This window comes from Chelonia mydas, chromosome 10 (genome assembly GCF_015237465.2).
Source record: "Chelonia mydas isolate rCheMyd1 chromosome 10, rCheMyd1.pri.v2, whole genome shotgun sequence".
Classification (NCBI taxonomy): Eukaryota; Metazoa; Chordata; order Testudines; family Cheloniidae; genus Chelonia; species Chelonia mydas.
Window position 1 is genome coordinate 57,550,279 of NC_051250.2, and position 17,118 is coordinate 57,567,396.

A 17,118-nucleotide genomic window follows, 5' to 3' on the forward strand; every position below is an offset into this window, starting at 1 on the left:
GTGGGCCCTGGTTAAAAAGGAAGATATGATAAACACGGGGGGGAAAATTCCACTGCTGCTAGATAGTTTCAGATATTGTAGCAAAATACTCATCTGTAGCAATGTCGCTCATCACCTCTTCACATTTTGTTAACCTGCCAGCTAATCAACTGCAAGGTTGAGCATTTGTATCTGAATCTCTGGCTCCCCCCCCCACTGTAACCAGAACTGTTAGTGGAAACCATGTTTAAGCATGGCTGTTAAGCATTATTGCCCTGTTCAGGGGGATAAACCTTGAAAACTTTGGCTTTCCGTTGAGACAGTAGACTTCAATAGGATCTACTTGTCTGAGTAAGTTATCCAAACTGTACTACAGACAACCCTCTCTGTCCCCCTCTGAAGTATACAGAATGGTTTGACAACACATTTCTAACATGGGTTAGGCAAAACCAAATCTGTCCACAATGATTATAGAAATCCTGCCACTGACCTGCTTACAATATTATTCAAACTTCAGCATATTCAAGACCTTATCTGTATTCTGCAACCAACATACTGTACCTAAGTTTTAGCCCAGTTATGTAACACTCCATGTGACTTTCTGTACTCCAACTTGGGACTATGTTGTAAATGGGTAAAGGAACAAGCATGTTGTAACTGGCTCCCCAGTTACAGCTGTAGGGTAAATGAGGACAGAGAAGAAGATGTCCTACTTAATTTATATGTCTCTAAGACTGCTCAGATTATTTTTTTCGTGTGGTTTCAAAGATCTGCTGCCAGACATTCTGTGCTCTCCCTTTTAAATGCTCAATATGGTCTTTTCAGTGTGGATATATTTCCCACCTGACTATAAATCCCAAGCAAAACTAGCAGAAATGATCTGACACAGGTAACGAATGCATTTTCTTCTGAGCATAGTTTTCCTGTAGATTTTAAAATATAAATGTGTATGACACCTCATATGAGGAGAGGGGAGTTCCTAGGGAATCTATGATTAGATTACTGTATGACAAGGCTTCCCAACCTTCTCCAGCAAAATTGCCTATTTATAATGAAAGTTTTTTTCCCGGATATGAAATCTGACATTGCATGTGCTCCATTTTTTAGAAGGCAGTATTGTCCAGTGGATAGAGCACTGGCCTGGAACTCAGGAGACCTGGAATCTATTCCCAGCTCTGCCACTGGCCTGTTGGGTGACCCTGGGCAAGTCATTTCACAGGCACTTTGTGCCTCAGTTTCCCTGTCTGGAAAATGGGGTAATGATACTGGCCTCTTTTTATAAATATTTTGAGATCTATGGATAGAAAAACTTGCTACGTAAGAGCTGTGTAGTAGTATTAAATGTCTTTGTATGGAATATTAGGTGCTCTGGATATTTATCCTGTAGATATCTAGGGGCTTTAAGTAGTTGTGGTGAGTACTTGGGATTCCTACCTGTAAATAATTAGCAATACAAAACTAACCAACCAGAGGAGCCTCCTCCTGAAGAAAGATTTGAAAACAGTGCTGTTTGTGTATGTACAAAAGAGGCACCTGGATACAACTGGTTACAGGTGAGCTTTGCTTTTGGTATGTGCACATGGCTAACTGTGTGCCTAGCCAGCTCAGTGTGTACAAACCAGGGATTTGAGAGTGCAAGCTGAAACATGAAAACTAAGGAGGCATCACACAGCCTAAAAGTCAGGCCTTTAGATTTTTCATATTTCTGCAATTTACATGCATTCAACTCTCAAAATAACAGTCCAAGTCAGCCTGATCTATTTATGTTGTTTTCAGCATTATTGCTGCCAGGTTGGTCCCAGGATATTAGAGAGCCAAGGTAGGAGAGGTAATATCTGTTATTGGACCAACTTCTGTGAAAGAGACAAGCTTCCGAGCTTACACAGAGTTCTTCTTACCTTTCCCAGACCTGAAGAAGAGCGCTGTGTAAGCTCGGAGACTTGTGTCTTTCACCCCCAGAAGTTGGTCCAATGAAAGACATTACCTCACCCACCTTGTCTTATCTAGCTATGGCTTTTAGTGCACCTATCACTGTACTAATTGCTGACTCTCTACAGCAGTTTTTGTTCTTTATGAAAACTGTTGTGAGAGAAGAAAGCGTTTCCTTTATGCTATTTGCAGTGTTATCTGAGACCCCATAATATTTTAGGAGAGTCTGTCTGAAACTGTACCTGGTCTTTGAGGAAATGCAAGTTTTATTTTCTAGATGTGCCGAAAATCCTCATTAAGGCAAGGTACTTTATCACGTGTCAAACTTCAAGTACATGAATAGACTTCACTGGGACTATTTCATACGCAGGTGAGTATGGTATGTGCTGAAGTACCAGGCTTGATCAGTGTCTTCATCGTTCAGCAGAACACTTAACAGGGATATATTCACATCCCACTGATGCGAGAATTACTTACGTGAATACTTCGAAACCCCATCCTGCTATAGCTGTGAAAATCCTTGGACTTAGGTCCCTCGCTGGGTTCATGGCACAGCCACTGTTCATTCCCAAGGAACAAGTGAGCAGAAGGATAAGAAGCCCAACTGCAATTGGTTCCAAGCCCTTTGGTACGCCCATATTTTTGGTGTCAAAAATAGCAAAGACAATCAGAACAAGAAGAGCTGTTGACATCACCTGTCCAATGAAAAGAAAATATATTGAATAAATATATATATAAGCTGTAAATAAAGAGGGGGCCTTCTGGATCAGAATCTGAACTTCCCCCAAATTTGGTGAAGTTTGGATTTGATGATCAGATTCATTCCACTACAGAGAGAGGACAGAGCAGCCCAGTTGTGATCCCACTGTCCCTATAGTTCAAGGTGATAGGAATACGGTCTGGTTTGTCCCTTATTAGGAGTAAGCATCCAAAATAAAAAAAATCCAACTCCACCCAAATGTTCATCATTTGCAAACACATAATAGAAAGGTGCCCAAGCAATAATAGATAAATACTGAAAAATGCAAGCATAGAAATGCAATGTAAACTGAAGCTGCTGGTACCTGGCAGATCACATTCCTTTATGCAATATTTTTGCCCGCACAAAACTAATTGCTTCATATTTCTGCTTTGCTCAGCAGTCTCTGTTGCACATTTTGATAGTCAGTCGAAGTGACTATTTAAACACAGCATCCATGCACATTAAAAATGTTGCTACAGAACCATTTGCTGATGATGGGCTTAATCCTGCAGACTCTGTACAGGCAAAACTTCCATTAGTCAGCCCAGTGTGCTTACCTGGAAATGTATCCAGGGTTGCTTTACTTGCTGTCTAGGATGCTTCTGAAGAAGAAAAATCACCTTTCCCACCCACTGAGTACTTCATACAGTCACAAGTAGCTCTGCTTGATTCTAGTTAACTTTATGTAAAGTGTGTGTGTGTACATAGACACAAAGGATGAGGCTGTCTAAACAGAAAGCAAAGGACAAATCTTAGAAATGTAGAGAAGGAAGTGGCAAGATTTGTTTACAAGCCTGAACAAGTGAAGCAGGAGAGAGAGAGAGAAAGAGAGATGTCCCCCAGTGTCTGAGGACTCATCTACGATCAGGTTTTTGTAGTAATTTAGCTATTTTGGTTAAGAGTGTGATATTTTTTACCGATATCATTAAATTAGTACAACTCCTAATTTGGTAAATTTTATATACCAGTATAAAGGTGACTTATGCAGATACAGCTTACTCCCCTAAATTTACAGTTTAAAAAGAGAGCGAGAGACAGAGAACCTTTATTCTGGTATTACATCCAAAAGCTACATTTAAAGAACAATAAGTTTACTAAGTTAAGCACTCAAAAGTTTTCAAAAGTTAGGAAATGTCAGAATTTTCATTGCCTGTACAACCTTAATTTGGGCCCTTTGTGCATATGACTTATGACATAATTTTTAATAGAGCTGCATGGAAAAACTTTGACAAAACAGTTTTCTGTGAGAAAAGACAGTTCTGACAAAATCAAAATACTTTGGAAAATTGGGTCAATCTCCCAAAAATTTTATTTTGGAGAAAAACCTGTGTGGGTGGAGGGGTGGAAGGGGAGAGTTCTGACAGTGTCAAAACATCCAGTGTTGACATTTTTTGAATGAATAATTTATTTATTTATTATTTGCTTTGAAATGACTTTTCATTTTGAAATTTTTTGGTATGCCATGTATTTAATAGAAAATAAAAATTTACTTTGTTGCAAAATATTGATCAATACACTACAATTTTTTAAAAAAATTCTTTTGCAGAGAATTTTGGAATGTTCAAGTTTTGTTCAGATTTGAAATGACGCCATGTTTTGAAAATTTCAAAATCCTTCACCAAATGGAATTTCCATTCTTTTGATAGCTCTGGTGGATCCTCTCAATTTTTCTTTAATCATCAAAAATTTGTGCGGAGTGGGGTGAAGAGACATCTATGAGGGAGTTAAAGATAACAAATAAATGACTGTGGTTCTAAGGGTAAACTGCTATTTAGCAAGGGATAACATACAGGTACCAAATGGGCCAGAGCCCCAGCAGTATAAATTGGTGTACTCCCCTGGAGACAGTGGAGCAGTGCTGATTTGCATCAGCTGAGGATCTGGCTCAATACATTGACAAACATAAAATAGTAGAAGAATTCCAAAGACTGTGTGGATAAGAATAGCTGTTACCTGGAGTTTAACATGGCTCTAACAGCTGGAAAGAGCAATTTTAAAGAGTTTTGCTTGCAATCTAGGGTGACCAGACAGCAAATGTGAAAAGTCGGGACGGGGGTGAGGGGTAATAGGAGCCTATATAAGAAAAAGACCCAAAAATTGGGCCTGTCTCTATAAAATGGGGGCATCTGGTCACCTTATTGCAATCTGAATGAAATTTTCTCTCTGCAAACGGTCCTATCTTGTCATTACTATAATGCATAACAAGGAGTGACCAGAATGATAAACTTGGCCACAGTTGTTAGAATTTTAATCGTTGGGTATTTTTATTGGCCAATTTTATGTTTTTCAACATTTTGTTTCTACAATCAAGACAACAAATGTAACAAGACTAGTTTTTTTGTTTTTCTCTGTGTACTTACTTGATCTGCAAATCCACTTATCAGGGACAGATGTGGAGCTGGATAGGTTGCAAAAATATGTGCGGTTGCATTAGATCCTGTAACTATAAGCTCTCCACCACTGTAGTTCATGAATGCATCTACAGAAAACATATCCATTGCCTGGTTATGCTTACTTATCAACATTACATACAGTGGGAATTGCACATCACATTCTCATTTGGAAACTATTGGATCCTGTTTTATTTATGGCCGAGGAATGATCAAACCACCTCCACAGTGTCTCATTTCTGCTCCTGTGCATTCAGGCACTGCAGTGCACCTCTTGTCTCTTACGTTCCATCTTTCAAATCCAGGCTCATGTGTTCTTTCTTTCTGATTGCTGCCCCAAACCAGTGCTTGGAAAAGTTTCCTGGTCTTGAACACATTTATATTGTTCTGCAAAATGTTTCTAGACCTGACATGACATCTTCAGATATCCGATTTCAGCAGCATTCTGATTTTACTGTTGTAAAATCATTCAGATTACCAGCAGCCAGGGAATAATGCCACATTACTTTTTGCATTACATTATGTTATACAGTCCCTTGCTGTGGTGAAGGAACACTCCTGCGAGATCTGTGGCCCCAAAAGAGCTTGCATTCCCTGCTCTGTGTGAGGGCTTTACTTCAACCAACTGCCAGAAATTTCTTCTGATACCTGAACATCTGCCAGCCTGGAAAAGGGAGTCACTTCTCTCAGATGTGGCCATTCCCCAGCCAAAGAGCTCAGCTCCCTGGAAGGCCCTGCTTGGTGGCATGGGAGTTGGTGCCTTATTACTCTTAATTTCTCTATCTAATTTAGTGTTTACCAATGTCTTCGGAGTTGCATTCCTTTCCCAAATTATAGTCCCTCCTAAAAGAAGGGCTAAAGCCTAAAAGAAATGGCTCTCTCATTTTCCTAGTCATCCAACGTACTTTTTCTTTTAAATAGCAGACAGAACACGGTTAGTTCTCTCTTATCTTTTTATCTGTACGTAAAGTATTACCACTTCTAGCATTGGTCTTCATGATGGCCAAGATTTTTTAAAGTGACTTGTGATCGATTCTTGGGTGCTAAACCTGAGACACCTTTTAGGGACCTGATTATCACCATGTGCTAAGCACCTACCCTGTGAAAGTCAGGTCCCTTTAAGATGTCTCAAGTCAGACATCCAAAACACCCCTCAGTTTTGAAAATCTTGGCTGAGAAGGGAATATCTTATTGTTACACTACAGCTGCAGTATGGTGTTGTGGGGAAAACTCATTAGGACCGAAAGAAATGAGGAATCCATTATATATATCAAAATAAGGTATTTTAATGTAAAGCTTTCTGTAATTTGACTTATAAAATTTGAGGTAACAAAATTCTGGTCCTAAAGATCCAGCTTTCCAGATTTTCTGCCTGGATCCTAACCTGGAATGAGCTCTTACTAGAACTGCGTCGAACTTGGGCTGGGCTCCAAGGCCATGGAAACCTGCCTGAATAGTCCCCTTGCTCCACCTTCCTTTTGCTTCAGCCAATCTGCCACCCTCCACTGCCCATGTGGTGGGGCTGGAGATTCATAACTTTCTGTCTGTGAGTTTGTAGCGTGTTAACTATCTAAAAACAAGTTGCCACCTTGGCACCCTGCCTGACCAGGAGGAAGTGATTGCAGAGCCGTTGGCCATTATCTTTTGAAAACTCATGGCGATGGGGAGAGGTCCCGGACAACTGGAAAAAGGCTAATGTAGTGCCCATCTTTAAAAAAAGGAAGAAGGAGGATCCAGGGAACTACAGGCCAGTCAGCCTCACCTCAGTCCCTGGAAAAATCATGGAGCAGGTCCTCAAGGAATCAAGTCTGAAGCACTTAGAGGAGAGGAAAGTGATCAGGAACAGTCAGCATGGATTCACCAAGGGCAAGTCATGCCTGACTAATCTAATTGCCTTCTATGACGAGATAACTGGCTCTATGGATGAGGAGAAAGCAGTGGACGTGTTATTCCTTGACTTTAGCAAAGCTTTTGACACAGTCTCCCACAGTATTCTTGCCAGCAAGTTAAAGAAGTATGGGCTGGATGAATGGATGATAAGGTGGTTAGAAAGCTGGCTAGATTGTCTGGCTCAAAGGGTATTGACCAATGGCTCCATGTCTAGTTGGCAGCCGGTATCAAGTGGAGTGCTCCAAGGGTCAGTCCTGGGGCCAGTTTTGTTCAATATCTTCATTAATGATCTGGAGGATGGCGTGGATTGCACCCTCAGCAAGTTTGCAGATGACAGTAAAGTGGGAGGAGAGGTAGATACGCTGGAGGGTAGGGATAGGATACAGAGGGCCCTAGACAAATTAGAGGATTGGGCCAAAAGAAATCAATAAGGACAAGTGCAGAGTCCTGAATTTAGGATGGAAGAATCCCATGCACCACGACAGACTAGGGACCGAATGGCTAGGCAGCAGTTGTGCAGAAAAGGACCTAGGGGTTACAGTGGACGAGAAGCTGGATATGAGTCAACAGCGTGCCCTTGTTGCCAAGAAGGCCAATGGCATTTTGGGATGTATAAGTAGGGGCATTGCCAGCAGATTGAGGGACATGATCGTTCCCCTCTATTCGACATTGGTGAGGCCTCATCTGGAGTACTGTGTCCAGTTTTGAGCCCCACACTACAAGAAGGATGTGGAAAAATTGGAAAACGTCCAGCAGAGGGCAATAAAAATGATTAGGGGACTGGAACACATGACTTATGAGGAGAGGCTGAGGGAACTGGGATTGTTTAGTCTACGGAAGAGAAGAATGAGGGGGGATTTGATAGCTGCTTTCAACTACCTGAAAGGGCGTTCCAAAGAGGATGGATTTAGACTGTTCTCAGTGGTAGCAGATGACAGAATGAGGAGTAATGGTCTCAAGTTGCAGTGGGGGAGGTTTAGGTTGGATATTAGGAAAAACTTTTTCACTGGGAGGGTGGTGAAGCATTGGAATGCATTACCTAGGGAGGTGGTGGAATCTTCTTCCTTTGAAGTTTTTAAGGTCAGGCTTGACAAAGCCCCGGTTGGGATGATTTAGTTGTGGATTGGTCCTGCTTTGAGCAGGGGATTGGACTAGGTGACCTCCTGAGGTCCCTTCCAACCCTGATATTCTGTGATTCTAAGGAAGGGATCACCAGCACCAAGCACCCATGAAAAACAAACAATGAGAAGAAACTGAGCATTGCTTTCTGTGCCACACTCCTGCCTTCAAGTGATGCTATGTGAGTATAGAAATAGCCTCACCTATATCATAATGGAGGTCACTGGTAAGTATTGCTGGCTTTGGCTAGAGCCGGAGAGACCCAAAATGGTTTTAGAAACTTCTCAGAGGTAAGAGTGCCCAGGTTTCTACTTTTTGTAATAAAAGGCCAAGCTAAAGAAAAAAAACATCTCTGCCATCTACACCCCATGGTTGTTTTTTATGTTCTAGCTTTGTGTGGAGTTGAGAGTAGTTTAACTGTGAATGGCTTTTGTGTTAGCTCTTGACTAGTTTTCCCCCCTCGGGCTCCCTCCTTCTCATTGGTGGATGGTTCCATCACAACTATCTACTAATAAAAAGGGAAAAGAAAACTTTTTAACTGTGCCCTACTTTTGTTTAATTCTGTATATCTTTAAAAATTCCATATGTACATCAGTCAAATTATCACAGAATTCTGTTGTGTGAAGTATCATCTCTCCCTGGGACATCATTGGTGGTGAAAGAAAATAGCACAAGCAAGTGATGTGGGGTAAAATTATAAAAAGCACATAAGTGCCTAAATCACTTTTTAGAATGAGACTTGGGCTCCTAAGTCACTTTGGTGCTTTGGAAGAGTTTACCTGGCTTCAGGAATTACAAGCAATAGTATAATGGGAGGCGCATATATGGATGTAGGGATTGAATGAGGACTAAAGGAGAGAGATAGTACAGGGCCTAGGGAAATGGGAGAAAAGAGAATTCCTGTAATCCTAGATTCTAGGAGACAGTAGCAGAAAACAAAGAAAAAGAGCATTAATGAAATAAAAACACCCACAGAGATCAACAGAATTAAGGATGGGACCACAGAAGCATGGCGTGAGTCCTTTTAAACAAAAATCAGAGGTTAAAGAAATGACCTAGTCCTGGAGGATTTATCTAGCCAGGGAAGCCTATAAATATCCAATCTGACATTTTATTTTTCTATCATGCCACAATATGTCATAGAGAGAAGCATGGCCCAGACAGAGTGGGGAGTCAGAAATTCCTGCATTCTAGTATTGCCTCTAATATGTGACCACTTAACCCCTCTGCCTCAGTTTCCATCTATAAAATAGTGTTAATACCTAGCTCAAAGAGGTGGTATGAGATTTAGTCAGGCGGGACTTCATCTCCCAATCTGAAGTCTCACTGAACACCGTTGGTGTTACTCACATAAGGGCTGTTGGATCTGTCCTTTAATATTTCTAAAGTCCTTGGAGAAGGAGGAGCCCCATATACATGCTAAGAATTAAATAAGTAAAAGTCTTTGTGAGAAATACATTTTCTTAGAGTATCTAATTTCCCAAGAATGAGTCATTTTTCCTACATTTCAGAACTTTTTCTGTTTTCTGAAATGTTAGTGTTGTCGAACACTTGGGAGGTCAGAGCCTTCCCCCTTAGTTCTTCCTTTCTCTTTTGTGACATAGGCCCCAGTCCCACAATGAACTGTGTGTGGCAGACCTCTGTGCCTGCTTGGAACTCATCGAAGAATTAGGGTCTCAGAGATTTCCTTACTTCTAGCAAGTCCTATAGGTGTGTCTACTATATACTCACCATAATAAATCCCAAAGACAGCGGCTGCTCCAACAAATGCTCCCAGGAATTGTGCTAATATATAAAAAGGTAATTTGGTCCATTTCAACCTTCCAGTTGCACACATGGCTAATGAAACAGCTGGGTTTATGTGACCACCTGAAAAATAAATCACAAAATAATACCGATAATATAGACAACACAGAGAAATAGGAGGAGGTGGAGTGTTTGTAAAAATGTGAGCACTATTGAACACTAGACTATGTGCCTAGGTTTGCTGGGCAATGGGGTTATTTTGCTACCGCTCACTCTTCTCAGTATTTGTGGGGAGGGCGTCTCATTAGAATGTTATTGACTGTTCATTCTGTTTCCCAAGCATTTATTAAAATTAAGAAGTAATGTTGACTTGGTCATGCTGCTAATCTTGATCTGGATTCTGGGCTACATCTGAGCTGCACTCAGGAGAAGGTTGCATTAAGTCATCTTTATGCTGCCCTCTTTGATCCTGGGGCTGGATGGGAACTGAGCCTTCCCTGGCATTAAGTAAAATCACCTCAGACTGCTCAGGTGTGCTGGCTAGAGGCTATCTGGAATCTGGGGATCACCAGTGAATAGACACACTCTTGCCCCTCACCACACTCCTATGCTGAGTTCAGGAGGGCGTGCGGTCAGGGGGCTGCTGGGGTGACCCTGTGGACGCAGAGGGATCTATTTTTAAATATTTCGGAAATGCTCAGATGCATTTGTGACAGGGACCATGTAAGTACCTAGATATTTAGGAAGGACGAGATTTCTCCAGTAGCTGAGTTTACTGTAACAACTTCATTATCAACATCTGAATCATGTTGTTTGTTATGTCATGTATTATCCACTTCCCTCAACACCTTTTCATCCGCATTGGGGAAAAGTGTTGAATGCCTTTGTAAACCTCATTATTGCTGGATGTGCAGTAGATGCTTAAGAAATGCATATTTCTAGTTACAGTAATAAGTAGACTTCAAGATATCTAAAATGTAAATATGGTGAATTTGGATTTTGCTACAATGTAGAACATGCCATGTGGTAACTTCCAGGTAAAGCCACATTCAGGGATATATTGAGGTAAGAAAAATGATGGCCTTTGTCTTTGATAATATGTATATAAGAAAGTGACCTTTGTCAAAGGATAGCAATGGAGAAAGGGTGTCTCTCTCCTATTTCCATGTTTACTTGCACTGTGTTATCTTCTTGTGAAACATAAGCACCTATGACATGTGAACAGATAAACACAGATAACAAGTAGGATAAAGACGTCCTTTGTATCCTTTCCAAAACTGTCACCTAGTGGCATCAATCTGGAATGAATTCTTCTAATTCTTCATCATAGAGCTAATAGATGGATTGGAACTTAACAATCCTTCATGTGAATTTCATATGTTCTTGTCTTTTCTTTCTTTTTCCTTGCTCTATCTGAAAGGAAGAATTTTATTTTCTTTCAGCAATCCCCCACCTGTTCTTAGCGAGTACATGCAGGGGAGATGCTTATAACCTGGAAAAGGAGCTCATTAGAAATGGCTGATAAAATTAGATCTGCAATGGGCTAGTCTACTGGGTGGATTTACCACTGACTTGGGAGACTCAAGATTCTTGGTCTTTGAGCCACCTGCTGCTCCTTCAAATGACGAAATAACAGCATTGACAGGCTTTGGAAAGTGTAATTTCCATTCTAATTCAGCCAGAAGGATGGGGAAGCATCAACAGTGAAATGAGGAAAAAGTGTGGGGAGGGGAATTCTCAGGGCATTGACAGGGATGTGGACAGCCCCAGAATGGTGGGGAAAAGGGAAATTCCCTTAAAATGGCATCTAGAAGAAAGCTCAGATTATCCAGACCTTTAACCGTATGATACAGGGAGTTAGAATTTCCTAAAGTACCAATGCGAAGGATGTCAGCAGCACTTAGCCATGGGAATGCAGGATTCCAGTGAGCCATAGGTTTATTAATGAGGCTATGTGGAGGCAGATATTCTACTACATATACAAATCATTAGATGTTGGGTTGTCGCATCCTATTGACACATCTGGTCTTTCCTAGAGAAAATTTGCTGCATGCAGAATCCCTTCTCAAAGAAAAAGCTTTGCAACCTTGCCACAGTCAAGACCCATATATTTTACACAGGTTCAGATGAATATCCTTTTAAGGTACAAAAAGTGAGATGTGCTTTCCAGATTATTTTCATAGTGCTGCATTGGAAGACCTAACCGAACCCTATCCACATCACAAGGAACAGCCGTAGTTAATCCTTGCTCAGATTAGAACAGCATTCCGACATATTGTACTATCAAATTAAGCTGGTGTGGTACTATTGACTTATCTGTCTGAGTGAAGGTAATGAGATCTGGCTGTTTCACAATACACTGAACCACTTCTTGGTATGAACCTAGAAACATCCTCTCAGTCAGTTATCTCAATGTATTGTCTGCGTAAAAACACACTAGAGAGGAGAAAACAAACAGCCACAGCAATTCCTTCCAAGGCAACTAGATTTACATGCTTATTGCTAGGCTGAACTGCCCCTCTTTATCAGTGGTCACAGTTTCCTCAACCGAAACTAGAGGGCAAGGGAACCCTTTAACTTTAACCATGGCAGTCTCCTCTTCACTGGCAATTAATTTTGCTTATAGACAAGAAATCCAAGCTTCCCTTTTAGGGGCGAGAGCTAACTCAGAATAAACACTCGAGCTGAAAGCAGCTAAACAAACTCTCTCAGGATCAATTTGGTCAGAGCTGAATGGGAAGATATAAATGTGCTGCATGTTGGTACTGTACTGAGTTACCTCAAAGGTAGACAGCGAAACAAAGGGAAAGTCTCTCAGTACAAGAAGAGAATTATTATTTTATTGATTTCTGTCATGCCTGATTCTTAAAAGTGACCAAACTGACATTATTTTACAAATCTTGGGGGTGGGAAGAGGAGGTAGACACTTAACTGACGTGAGACCTAGATCTGTAGTCTGGCTCAGCTCCCCTTGCTGCAGACATGGGGAAGGGGATGGCAAAGGTATCTGTATGTCACCTTTATACATCCCTGATCGTAGGGCTGGCTAGTGGTACAAGTTAGAGCAACTTCAGGGTCACTCTAACTTGTGCCCAGCTGGGAATCATTGTAGTAGCTGGGCATTGCTAGACTCTAGCAGCTTTTCCTGGCCATTGCCCTAACATGGCTCCTATGCTATCCAGGGAGCCCTCTCTGCTTAGGAAACCTCAGGGCAGTGGCTTGGCTGTTTTCTGACCTGGTGCAAAGCACTTATTGTAAGGACCAGGTTTCTGAGGGGCCTTAGTGTTATGTGTTTAGGTCCAGAATGGAAACTGGTGGCTGAATTTATTAAATACTGAAAAAGGAAAGTGTGGGGAGGGATTGGGTTAATGGAAGATCTGATCTATCCTCTGCTATAATGGTGCAGACAGCAACCTGAAGTTGCTAAATGTGTAACTGATAAGAATACCATGAAACTAGACTATATATAAATCTGTGAAAGCTGTGGTATGAATGCTTCACAAAAAAAAAAAAAAAAAAAAGACTTACCAGACACGCCCCCGGATACATACACTGCCATGGTGACTGCCATTGCAAATCCAACGGCTACTGTTACAGTCCCGCCCATGGCCCCTCGGCTAAGGACGTCTTGGGCAACACACCCACATCCAAGTGCCTGTAGTTCATAAGGGAAAGATAAAACATGAGCATGCTGGCACCAAGTGGTAAATGAGATCTTCCTGGAGAGTTGTAACTCCTGCTTGCTGCCTTAATGGCAGGGGAAACATGTTGGTGAAGAATTGCAAGTGTTTGAGATCAATGGCATGTGGACAACCAGTACTTCAATTGTGCTGGGCATTGGTTTTTCATCTCCCTCAATTCGGTGGCAGAAAGCATGGCTTGTTGTGGGTAGGAATTTTATCTACCAATGTCCTAGATTATAACAGAGAAGGATCTGGTATTCATGGAATAAAAGTGAACGTCTAGGTTGGAAGACAAAGTGCTATGACAATGTTACATTTCTCTTCTTGCTTCATTAAAAGGCAGCAAACCCAGCTCTTGCCTCCTAGCTCAGCTTAGGTTGCGTATACATAGTATTTTATATGGTCTCTCCCATGAAAATGCTTTTGAACTCTGTTCGTGAAATTCAGCCCAGTGCGGAGCCTGCACAAGAGCCTTTGGGCTGAGTGTCACTGGAAAGGAACACACCTTCGAGTGCACCACCCTCACAAAATTCAGCTTGATTTATTGTGTAAAACATGTTCAAGTTTATATTTTGATTTTGACTTTTCTTTCAGACTAAATCCTTTTAATGCTGCCCTTTCTGAAGTCCACCTCCCAAAACAAACAAGTCCAGTCCAGTGGATGGGTGCTGATTGGGGAAGATCATTCTGTCTGGGAAGATTTCAGTTCCAATAGGTTATTATAAACAATGAGAAAATGATGATAAAATTGTGAAATATATCGCAACAGTTTCATAGCATGTTACTTCATTTTGAAACTCTGGATTACACTGTTCAACCAGCAGGTAAAAGAGGAATCTCTGGAGATTTTATCGTGTGCTTATGTAATGCGGTCTTGAGATCAGACAACACTCTGTGCGAATGTGAATTGCTAGAATATCATGTAAAAATATTTAAAATGCCAGGTGTCCATAAAATGGACAGGACAGTTTAGAGAAGAGGCTGGAATGACTGGAAAGATCCAGCATTACATAAATGAAGGTCAGAAACAAGAATGAAAGACCAGGACTAATTCCATTGTGGGCCTAGGTTGGAAGGAGACAAGCTGGAGAAAGTTCTGGAGAAATCAGCCAAATAGATCTACCTGTTTGCTGTTTCCCTGTGCAAACAGCCTGAAAAGTAAATAGTTATACATGTTCACTAATGAATGCCTCTTTCCTTTAACACCTATGCCTACCTTTTCAAAAGTGCTCAGCACCCAACTGCTCCTATTGAGAGCAAAGGGGAGTTGCTCTGTACTGAGCGTTTTGAAAATCTGCCCGCTTGTGAATATTTTATCTTAGCCCTGTTCTTGGATGTGTGGACAAGCGGAAACCCTCACATGAGTGCTTCATTGTCTCTCCATTCTCCACATGGCACCTCATTAAAATGAGGGTTCTCCAACAGTTCACACGGGGGCATTCTCACTAGGTTAACAAATTTACATTTTACGCTGGTTCGCATCAAGATCCCAGTTCAGCAAAACACTTAGAGTGATTAAGTCCATCCTGAGTCAGCAAAGAACTAAGCTTATGCTTAACTTTAAGCACACGCTCAAGGCCCACATTAAACCAATAGGGAAGATTGTGAATGTCACAAAAGGCAGTTAGGCACCCAGCTCTCACCGCAAGTCAGTTTGTGCCTTTGAAAATCTCCCTTTAAGCACATTCCTAAATGTAAACACACACTTCAGTGCTATGCTGACTAGGGATCCACAGCTGAACTGGGGCCCAGGGCCCTAGAATGGGTGGTTATCAACAGCCTGAGCACTTCCATTTCACAGCATGTCCATCTGTATCTAGAGGCTAAGGCTCACTGGATAGTAGCGCCTCAGGAGCCAGAGCACAGTCTGATTCACTCCTTGTTAGGGTGTGACTGGGATTATCTTGAGCAATGTTAATTACAGGTTTCAGAGTAGCAGCCATGTTAGTCTGTATTCGCAAAAAGAAAAGGAGTACTTGTGGCACCTTAGAGACTAACCAATTTATTTGAGCATAAGCTTTTGTGAGCTATAGCTCACTTCATCGGATGCATTCAGTGGAAAATACAGTGAATGCATCCAATGAAGTGAGCTGTAGCTCACGAAAGCTTATGCTCAAATAAATTGGTTAGTCTCTAAGGTGCCACAAGTACTCCTTTTCTTAATGTTAATTACGTTGGTGATTCATATTCATGTGCATATTCATTTTCTACCTGTCCATGTGTATGGGATTCTAATTTTTCTTGCTCCTCATGAATGATCACTTTCTTATCTTTACTTAAAAGTGATGCCAAGTTAGCACGTGCTAATCACCTCTCTTCATTCACTGGTGTAATGTTATTGGGAGCCACCAGATGGCTGCGTTGCAGATGGTCTTGCTAACTCTCTTTGTCTGAATGTAAATACATTTGTTCTTAGAGAAGTGCATATTGTGAGTGTGATGCAGATTCTTCGCAGAAGCTAAGCAGAGCAGCAGTAAAAGCCTATTTTGCCTTAGGCCTACTCTAAACTACAAAAGGTTTGTTCGTGTAGCTATCAGGCAAACCCTCCCAGTGTAGATGCAGTTTATATCAGCAAAAAAAGTGCTTCTTCCAGCATATACTGTACAGGTTCCCCAAGTGAAATCACAGTTATCCTGGTATAACTGCATCTACACTCGGGCTTTTGCTAGTTGCCAAAAAAATCACCCCCCAACATTACTATACCAGCAAAAAGCCTTTGGCCTGGCCTGTCTGTCTCCGACTGCATCATCTACGCAGGGGCAGATGTTGCTTACAAGTTATATGTCGCTCACAAGCAAACAAAGCATTATGTGGTGCCAAAGCATTAGAGTTGCCAGGATATTTTTTATAGATAGGGTTATTGTGTTAGAAAGCAGTAGCATAGGCTATAGCATTGTATCTTGTGAAGCAGACCGACCAATTCTGCTTTATGCTATGCTAGGAGTGGAACACTTCTGTAATGTATATTCTCTCTTAATGATTAGACACGCACAACAAAAACCAAAACAAAAGGCATTTTAATTGTTTTCAAATCTGACTAGTTTTATTGTCTTTAGCTACAACCTGGGTCGTCCAGGCTCATATGTTGGCGTTTCTTTAATCTGGCAAGAACTGATATGCCTGAACTGAAGCAACTCGAGACTTAGACCACAAGACTGGGGTAATGGAATAGTTGATGGGAGCAGAGCTGGTAGAGGATGAGTAAAGCATTGTGCTCTGCAGCTACCTCATTCTTCAGACTTTGTAGAGGGGATATCTGAGAAATTGCACCAGGCAAGACCTAGTGAATGACACAGCTTAGAAGTGTAACAAAAAGTTCCCAATATTGCTATGGTACCTATGTACCTTTCTGCAGGTACAGTTTGCACTCAGATTTTGCGCTCAGTCAGTTGGTATCCCTCAAGTGAATGGCTGGGCACAAGTTTTGCAGGCTCAAAAAAGAGACCACCTTCTTGAAAATGTGACCCAATCTGTGTGTGAGAGAGACAACTGGGGTGGGGAAGAAGATGGGGGAGGGAGGGAGGGCGGGGAGTGCTAAATGCTATCTTTTCTAAATATGTAGCCATGCCCTGGGCCAAGCTTTCAGCTCTAGCCCCTCTGTTTTTGTGCTTGCATCTAACGGCACCCACAGAAGCAGGCA

General features: G+C 41.5%; 1 protein-coding gene across 2 annotated transcripts in view; it reads right to left on the reverse strand.

The window, feature by feature from the left end:
* Positions 1-17,118, reverse strand: part of AQP9 (aquaporin 9) — a 35,779-nt gene that overhangs the window by 4,398 nt on the left and 14,263 nt on the right. For both annotated transcript variants that reach the window (XM_007056385.4, XM_043524432.1), the window contains exons 2-5: positions 13,324-13,450; positions 9,781-9,918; positions 5,011-5,129; positions 2,386-2,603 (exon numbers count right to left, since the gene is read on the reverse strand). In XM_007056385.4, coding sequence (XP_007056447.1) covers positions 2,386-2,603; positions 5,011-5,129; positions 9,781-9,918; positions 13,324-13,450 — 602 coding nt within the window. The remainder of the gene's footprint in view (positions 1-2,385; positions 2,604-5,010; positions 5,130-9,780; positions 9,919-13,323; positions 13,451-17,118) is intronic.